Source organism: Arachis duranensis, chromosome 4 (genome assembly GCF_000817695.3).
Source record: "Arachis duranensis cultivar V14167 chromosome 4, aradu.V14167.gnm2.J7QH, whole genome shotgun sequence".
In the NCBI taxonomy this organism is placed as follows: Eukaryota; Viridiplantae; Streptophyta; class Magnoliopsida; order Fabales; family Fabaceae; genus Arachis; species Arachis duranensis.
In genome coordinates this window covers 7,123,788-7,133,563 of record NC_029775.3, presented here as the reverse complement: position 1 = coordinate 7,133,563, position 9,776 = coordinate 7,123,788, and the positions used below count along the sequence as shown (strand labels likewise).

Genomic DNA, 9,776 nt, shown 5'->3' with positions numbered 1-9,776 from the left:
GTTAAATATATCACAGGTCTAATATATTAAAAATTTAAAATTTTAAGGGTGAAGTTTAAGCTGACATGTTTCTACTCCTATTTATAATAATAATAATAATAATAATTAGTATAATAATAATAAATATATAGTAATAAATAAATAAGTAAAGGGATTCTCAATAAATATACTTCAAGTGAAATACATAAATTCACTAAGAGAGATCAAACATTAAGAAAAAAACTTCACATTATTCTTATTAGCTTAATTACATTCGTTTTATTTCCTAAGTTAGTCGTAGTTAATATACATGGAACAGTTACGGTGTATAGAGACAGTTTTCTCAAGAAAAAAAAATTATGAAAACTTTGTCATCTTTTTTAAAGAAAATAAAAAAGAAAAAAAAATTAAGTCCAGAATTAAAGAAGACAATATAATCTTGATGCTCTATCTCATTCTTGGGGATAACAAATATGTTGAGTAAAATTATGGACAAGCCACACAAAAGTCAAAGTGTCAAACAATAATGTTGGATACATAACTTTAAATTAGCAGCACGATAAAGTAACAACAATGTAGAGAAATTTTATCGGCAAACAAAATTAAATGAATTTCTTGTGGGATTTAATTTTTCTAAAGAAAATTGAAACAAGATCTCATAATTTTTCTGTTCTTTTTTTTTTTTTTGGCCCCCTATTAATTTGTCTTTGGAAGTGAAACAAGATCTCATTTTAGTGAGTGTCTTAGGATTGGTAACTTCTTTTAATTTATGGCAAGTTTGTAGGAGTGTTTATGAATCGGATTGTATTCACAGATCTGTGGTAAATACCTGTATCGAATTCGACCCAACTTCTAGTATGCCATAGTTATACAAGAAGCCAAGTGTTATCAATTTGTTCTTCTTAATTATTAACTATTACTTAATATATGAGTCTGTTCTTTGTTAGAACGTTGCCAATTTTACGAGTAATTTTTTTTATCGTTGCAAATGATAAGGTAAAATAAACAAGCATACATTGATAGAAATAATAAGGAAGCATAAAGAAACATAGAACACAGCTGATAATACACATCATGTACACTATAACAAAGCATGTAGCGTTCACAAAAGATCAAGTCAGTTTACATCCTCGTCAAACCTACATACTCGTCAAACCTACATAACTACTATATACATGACACTCCCAAGGCCTGGCCCATACAAAAAGCCGCTAAGTTGGCGCCCAAGCTAGACTAACTACTCTACAGCTCCTAGCTCTCGGGTGTACTAACACAAGTGAGAGACTAACTAACAGATAATGTCAGACTAGAGTGTCATCAAAAGAATGCCCTACTGTTGTTAGACTATATCTATACGTGGCCGTTTGGAAGATCGTCATGAGGCTCGCCCATCCCCTCATCCTGCTCTATCTCTATCTCAGGATCCTCCTCTTCCTCCTTGTCCGCAAGTACAGCTATACCCTCAGACCCACCAGAAGCACTGTTGTCACTGTGTACAAAATCATTCGCAAGCACAGGTCTGTTCACGTATATAGGAGCTACCATGTCATCCGGTAGTGCCAGCTCATCAGGCTGCGGAAAGTCAAGAATCGGTTCAGGGAAAAAGTTCCACTCTGGTGGAATCACATGTACGTACTCCCCAGCTATCTCGGGCTCATCAGGAATGATAGGCTCAGATGCCGCCTCATTCAAGGGTTGAGCTGGTACAGAGTGTCCGTGATCATTGGGAAAAGGATGTCCAGGTGCGTCAGGGTGTAGCGCGTCAGGATCAAAAAGCGGCTATACAAAGGATGTTGGAAGGGACGATTTCGTAACGCGTAACGTCTCATACAAGGCTCCACACTCAAAATGTAGTAACCATAGTACACTGGATCCTCGTAAATGTATAGGTCTTCTACTTCATAGAATATCATGCCCGTTTCCATCTGAAGGGGGAAGAGAGAGAGAAGGGGGTAAGAACTAGGGAGTTCTTAGTAGGGTCGGAGCTATTAGTTACGTTCAATAATTCGGTGTTGTTTAGCAGATAGATAGCAGAATACAACGAAGCAGTAAACATGAGATGAAGATAAATAGAGAAAATAGAGAAAACAAAAAACAGAACACGAACAGAAGAATATAAGAAAATAAAACACAGATATAGCATACAAGCAGATAAACATAAAGAAATAGATCACACACAAAAAAAAGGAATGCAACACAGAATGATGCGCAGACAAGAATGATGCATGTCTAGTCCTAGTGCAGGTAATGAGCTCATCTGTCAGTTTCTATCCGCTCCCGACGTAACCCAGCATTACTAGCTAGGTATGACTTTCCTGTTGGCTATACCCCTATGTACAGGAAATAACCCCTCTACCACCACAGGGTCCACTGCACGCAGGAAATAACACATCTGCCACTGCAGGGATGTATGCCGACACACCTTCGGTATACAGGAAATAACCCCTCTGCCACTATAGAAATGGAACAGGTGGTCATGGTACTTCTGTAGCAGGAAATAACCTCTCTGCCTTACAGAAATAAAATATGGATCTGTACCGCAGGAAAGCATTCTCAGTGGTCGCACCACCATCTATTTGACTACCACAATGCAGCAGATGAACATATAGATATCTCCGGGGTTGCCTTAACGCAACAAATGACCTCTCAATAGGTCCTCTGCTCTTTATCATAGTACTCTTTTTTCTTTGTCTCTTTATTCTGCTCTGTTTATTCTTTTTTCTGCGCTTCTTTCCTCTGTTCAGCTTTATCTGTTTAGCGTATGTATTTAAAGCTTATGTAAAATTTCGGTATGAATAGTTAGCCTACCCCAAGTATAGGTTCATTAAGTCTATACTGAAACAGTTTAACTTTTCATATTATACCTAACCTTAGGCGCAACTCAAGAACTAACTATGTTCTTCCTAGTTCGTCCACTAATCTCTGTTTGTTTCTATCATTAAAACTTTACATACCTTTTCTCTGATTTTTATCTATTCTTTAACTTTTTATCTTTCCTTTATCTTCGTCTCACTGACATGTTATTACCATTCCCTAAGTATTTTTTGAAGGTAATTATGAGATTCTGCGCTTAAGGTTGTCTTTCTAAAGCTTTTACGAAAAACTGCCTTTTTCACATTATTTTATTATTTTTATTAAAATATTATTTTTAATTAAATATTATTATTTAATATTTTATTATTATTTATTATTTTATTATTAAATTTTCAAAAATTATCCCTTTTTTACTTTTAACCTTTAAAATTCATTTTTTACTACCCGTAACTTTTAATATTTCTACTTTAACCACCCTAACTTTCAGAAATTACCAAATAACCCCTCAAACACCAAAATAATTACAACCGTGCCCTTTTTAAGATATAAAAGGTGTTCTTCAATGTTCTTCATTACACTCAAAGTGTTCTTCGTGTTCTTCGTAAATTTTTCAGATTCTTTCTCTATTTTTACTCGTTTTTCAATCTTTTCTACAATCGATTTTTACCAAAATTCAAAATAAAATTGCAGCCACCAAAGCCCTATATTTTCCACTTGATTTCAACACAAATTCAACCCCAATTTAAAGGTTAGAGTTCATTTTTCCAGCAGCCACAAGAACATAAGTTCATAACTTGAATTTTATCAAATTTCATCAAATTTTCACCAAAATTTCAACAAGAATTACTCATATAGACAATCAATTTCAAGCATAACCAAACCATATCATAATCACACAACTCAAACATAATTAATCAAGATTAATTTTACCAAACCCTACCTTGATTTGCTGCTCCAAATCCGGTTGCACTTTGAAGTGTTCTTAAAGCACTTTTTCCTCTTAAAACACATCAAGAACAACTTTGAATCCATAAAACCTCAACTAAACAAACCTTAATCAACATGTTAGGAAGGGATTTCTCACCTTAGACTTGCTGAAAATTAACGTTTCTTGACTCACAAGTCAAGTTAAGCATGATTCCTAAGGAAGAACATCAAGAAAATACATGTTTAAGCATATTTCTTTGAAACCGAAGCAAAAGGGAGATGGTGCAGCCAACTGACCTTGATTCCAGTCTTGATAAGTCATATGATTATGTAAAGAAAGAAGAGAGGATTATTTTAGTCGGATTAGAATTTTGATTTGAGTTTTAGTTCAGTAGAAATCAAGCTTTGAAGATTTGGAACTAAGAACTTTTCTCTCTTTTTCTCTCTTGGAAATTTCGGCCACAAGGAGCAAATGAACCAGCCTTGGGGGTTTTGGAGGTGTAGGGTGAGTTGTGATTGGTTGGCTTGGAGGTGGGTTAAAATAATATTAAAATATCTCAGGTGTATAACTACTAAAATTAGATGTATCGAAATACTTGTAAAAACATCTCTAAAAATTCTTTTATGAGCTACTAGCATAAATGAAACTAGTAACATATTTATTATGAGAATAGAACATGTATGATGAGGTCTTAGCATTGCTAAAGTTATCAGAGAGTGCTGGTGCTAAGCTGCACCAGTAAACTATGAACCCGGTTAAACCGATTTTCTGTTTTTAACTAAAACTGACCAGGTAATATTGTAATATCATTCAAGCAGCTTCTAATACTAATATAATGATAATATTATACTATTATCTCTCTTCTCTCATGAATCGAGTCCGGTTCGTCAAACTGAGACTATTTACAGAAACCAGAATCGAAACTCCTAACCGATACGGTTCAAAAACTAGGTTCTTCGCGATTGCGATATCGGCTTGCCCAAAAGAGATTCTAGCTTAAAGATGACATAATGACAATGAGGATTGAGATGCTTGATGATATATCAAAGGTGTTCCCTTTACTAATCTTCTGGAGAAATCCGTACCTTCAGAAAAGATCTCGTGTACTCGAAAATCGGAATTGTTACAATCTGCGATCGGATCGGATAAGATCCGATTAAGGATTGGATCGCGGATATGCTCTGCATCCGCGGATCCTATTCACAGATCCGCACAATAATTATTAAAAAAATAAATATATATATATGTTTGGTATTATATTTACTTACTTATATGTTTTAGTTAGTAGTTATTATTCATATATTGTATTATTTTATTTTTGTTATTTAGAAAAAGTTTGATTAAAAATATTTTAGGAATAATTAGGTTTAAAAGTATGAAAGAAATATTTTTATTAATTTTTTTACATAGAAATATGATTAAATAGAGAATGTTCAATTATGCGGATATATCCAATATCCAATTTGATTCGCAAATATACGGATCGGATCGGATCCAACACTAAAAAACACAAATATCATATCCGATCCGATAAAAATTATGCAAATCGAATCAAATATTCGGCATATTCAATCCGCATACACCCCTAGTTTATTCAATTCTTATTGTTTCTTCATTCTAAAAAAATTATTTTAAATCAAATAATTAAAATTACCGAAAGTTAAATTAAAAATGTTAGCCGCTTTTAATTATTGAAAATGCAATTATTAAGTTAAAAAAAAGAGTAAAGGACATTTTCGTCTTTGACCTTTTTTTTCGCGGATATTTTTGTCCTCAAGCAATGAAAAATACATTAAAGCCCCTGATCCTTGAAAAACGTGGACATTTATGTCCTTCCGTTGAATTCAGCCGTTTGCACTGAATGGAAAAGGCTGAGCTGGCAGAGGTGGCACTAAGGTGGCACGTAACGGAGCTGGCAGAGGTGGCACTAAGGTAGCACGTAACGGAGGCCAGGTGGCATTGAGCATTTCGTAACAGGACGTATAAGTCCCTGGAGATGAAAACGACACCATTTCGTCTCCTTCCCCATCTGCCCTTTTCTTCTTCCTTGGTCCATTTTCCCTTCCATTCTTCTTCCTCAGCCCCTGCCTCCATCACCGCCACACAGCCGCGCCTCCGTCAGCACCATCAACGTCGGCGACCTCCTCCTTCCTCTCTTTTCGCGTCTTCTTCCCTTTCTCACTCCCTTGCTCCCATTAGTCTCTCTCTCTTGCCAGCCTTCAATCACTACAACAATACAGACTATTTTTTAGGATTATTATGTGTCAAAAAAAATTAAAATTTGACACTATTTTAACTATGAAAATATGTTAATAAATGTTTTGTCAAAAATAGTATTTTTAACATATAAGTAATTGTAAAAAAAATTTAAACCTTATTTTGATAAATATTGGCCGTAAAAAATAATTTGTTAAAAAAATTTGAGAATATATTTTTTGTGATACTTATTAACCGTCAAAAATACTATTTATTTTGACACTTATTGATCATAAAAAATTATCAACAAAAATTTTCAACAAAGAATGAGATGAGATCTTGAAACTAAAGAATAAACTGAGATTTTGAAGATGAAGAATGAGTAGTATGATCCCGAACTAATAGCAGTGTGATGCTAAAATTAACGGAACTTAACGAAAAAAAGGTAATGGAATAAGTTGAAAACAAATGAGTGTCAAAATTGAGAAGTAATTTTTTACAATCAAGTTATTCATAAAAAAACATAGAGAATTTGACATTTGTGATATTTGTCAAAAATATATGTTAATTTTTACGCTTAACTATGACCGTTAAAAAAAATCATGTTAAAATAGCTCTCTTTTCTTGTAGTGAATTGCTTTTCCCAATCTCTATTTCATCAGTTCCTTCAATTGCTTTTCCCAAATCATCCCACAACGTCCCCAAGTTTTTACTGTAATAATAAGCATCATCATTTTACAGCTTAGAAATCACTCTTAGCTCAACAATATAAAAGCAGTTAAGAGAATGAATGAATCAATTACCAATGCTTGCACCAGGGAACACAGAACTTGACAAACCACATAGTGTCCTTCTCCTTGATCTATGAAGGGAAAAAATTAAAAAACATTCCATGTGAATCTCATTGAAATTTTCACTCCCCATCAGAAGAAAAGCAACATCCCAAAGGTCAATTTCAACGGTTTTCTCGCAAAACAAACAAAAACAACATGGAAAAAAAGGAAAAAAGAGTTCACCTTTACAATTATGCAAATTGAGGACCCTCAAGCATGTGAAACCATTGGCAATGACATCGAGGTCGGAATCAGTGACGCCGGGATAGAACGACCGCGAAACGGACTGGGCAAGGTCCAATTCGAGCAAGCATGTGAAACCATCGCCAGGATTGAACGAAGCTCGTCGTCAGTGAGAGTGTCATTTATGCAGAGGTTCGAGGATCCCGATCCGACACTGTTCATTATTGTTGGTGCGGAGGAAAACCCTAACCCCTCGAGATTTGAGACTAATTTTTACAGAGAGACGGCGGCGCGGCGGTAGTGGATCGCCGAGAAGGTTGTCGCGGACGAACGGTGGGTGGAAGGAAGGTGAGGAGAGAGAGACTAATGGGAGTAAGGAAGTGAGAAAGGGAAGAAGACGCGAAAAGAGAGGAAGGAGGAGGTCGCCGACGTTGATGGTGGCTGACGGAGGCGCGGCTATGCGGAGGTGATGCAGGCAGGGGCTGAAGAAGAAGAATGGAAGGAAAAAGGGACGAAGGAAGAAGAAAAGGGCAGATGGGGGAGGAGACGAAACGGCGTCGTTTTCGTCTCCAGGGACTTATACGTCCTGTTACGAAATGCTCCGTCTCCATGGACTTATATGTCCTGTTACGAAATGCTTCATGCCATCTGGCCTCCGTTACGTGCCACCTCAGCGCCACCTCTGCCAACTCAGTCTTTTCCGTCCAGTGTAAACGACTCAACGGAAAGACATAAATGTCCACATTTTTCAGAGGTCAAAGGCTTTAATGTATTTTCCATTGCTTGAGAACAAAAATGTCCAAAAAAAAAGCTTAAAGACAAAAATATCCTTCACTAAAAAAAAGAAAAACAAATAGACAGAAGCCCGTTTGAGAAAGAGCAATAACGAGAAAGAGATCGTCGACGTCCAAGTTCGAATCGAAGCGCCACCGGCTTCCGCCACTGCATCGTTAGGGTTTTGTTCAATCAGAAGAACAAAGATGGCGCTGAAGTTTCTGAACAAGAAGGGATGGCACACGGGCAGCCTCAGGAACATCGAGAACGTTTGGAAGGCAGAGCAGAAGCACGACGCCGAGCAGAAGAAGTTGGAAGAACTTCGAAAGCAGATCCACGAAGAGCGTGAGCGCAACGAGTTCCGACTTCTTCAAGAGAAAGCTGGCCTCGTCCCGTAATTTTCCCCTATTCAATTCGATTCCTCCTTTTTCAATTTCTTAGTTAGGGTTTGGGGTTAGAATTAGGATTTTATTGAACAAATTTTACTCATTTTGATTGCAGTGCTCAGGAGAGGTTAGATTTCTTATACGATTCGGGGCTTTCGGTCGGAAGAAGTTCTAATAACGAAGGATTCAAAGCACTTGAAGCTTTTCCCAAACCCGATGCTTCAGCTGATGCGCCTTCTTCTTCTGCCTCTGCTTCTGCTTCTAAGGTATTTTCATCTTAGCTGCGATTTTTTTTTCTGCTTTTTGGGCAAAAGAGTATTTTTTTTTTCTCATTGGTTTTTGTTGTGAATTGATTTTGTGATTGATTGTCCTGTGGCAGCAACCTGGAGCTTTGTTTGAAGACAAACCGCAGTCTGCGAATGATTCTTGGAGGAAGCTCCACTCTGATCCTTTGCTTATGATTCGCCAGCGTGAGCAGGAGGCGCTTGCTAAGATCAAGAACAACCCTGTCAAGATGGCTATGATTAAAAAATCAGTAAGATTTCTTTTATTTTAAACCTCAAACTCAATAGAGTTCAAAATTTTACATGATTCAAAATCTTCCTAACTGGTAAGTGGTAACTCTGTTAATAACATCCATGTTCAGATTGATAGAACTTAGACTTGGGAGGTATGAGAATTTTGAGATCCCTTCATTAACTTGGTTTCTGGTAATTGTTACCCTTTACCTAGATCAAGCCAATGTATATATGTAAGTAGGTGAGAAGAGACAGATATTGGTGGATAAGACATGTTACACTCAGTTCCATAAAATTTTCTAGAGGGTGGGGTGCCCCGTCTTAAGAAGTGCTGTGAATGCATTGGTGATTGTTTCACATATTGCAGAAACTGCTGACACACCAAAACCTTGTTACTTGGGAATCCTCCTTGTCCAATACAAAAGTCTTGTTATTACAACAACTCCCAGATCCACACTGGCAATACTATGCCCCCTACTATATGTGGTGTCTTCACCATGTGAACCATTGTTTGCAACCCGGTGCCCCTAGTAGACACCTCCATCCATGCAATTTGAGGCTATGGGTCATTTTCATGGTGATCCTGGCTTTAATTATATGAAATTGTGAATTGTTACTTTTTACTCACTTAGGCATTGGCCACCTTTCATTTTGTTAAATTTGTTTTCTTTAATTCACTGATCACATTACATACTTTGTATACATTTGTCAGATTGTGTTCGCCGAGTAGTTTTACAAAACAATTGTGTCAGTTCAGTTTTACCAAGACCTTTTTGTTTAACATCATTTCTAATTGATAGCTTATCCTAATCATGTATGGTAACATTGGTAGGTTGAAGAAACAGAACGCAAGGAGAAAGGTCACAGCAAAAAGGAAAAGCGGAAGAAGCACCATTCTAGTAAATTAAAGCGTAAAAAGCATTCTGATTCAGAAGACGACACTACTGAAAGGAGAAAAAGAAAGGCTGGTGACCGAGATTCCGACAGGAGGCATCACAAGTCTCTATCGGATTCAGAATATGATTCAAGTGAAGAAGAAAGCAAAAGAAGGAAGAGTCGTTTTGAAGACAAAAAGTACAAAGAAAAGATGGAATTTGATTCAAGTGAAGAAGAAAGAAGAAGGAAGAGTCATTATGAAGACAAAAAATACAGAGAAAGGTCACCC

At 36.5% G+C, this 9,776-nt stretch overlaps 1 protein-coding gene across 1 annotated transcript in view; it reads left to right on the top strand.

Annotated features, from left to right (window-relative positions):
- Window positions 1-7,783: 7,783 nt before the first annotated feature.
- The window catches only part of LOC107483068 (uncharacterized), a gene marked incomplete in the record, with an annotated part of 2,700 nt that continues 707 nt past the window's right edge, over window positions 7,784-9,776 (top strand). The window contains 4 exon segments of the mRNA XM_016103679.3: window positions 7,784-8,101; window positions 8,209-8,359; window positions 8,473-8,628; window positions 9,444-9,776. Coding sequence (XP_015959165.1) covers window positions 7,914-8,101; window positions 8,209-8,359; window positions 8,473-8,628; window positions 9,444-9,776 — 828 coding nt within the window.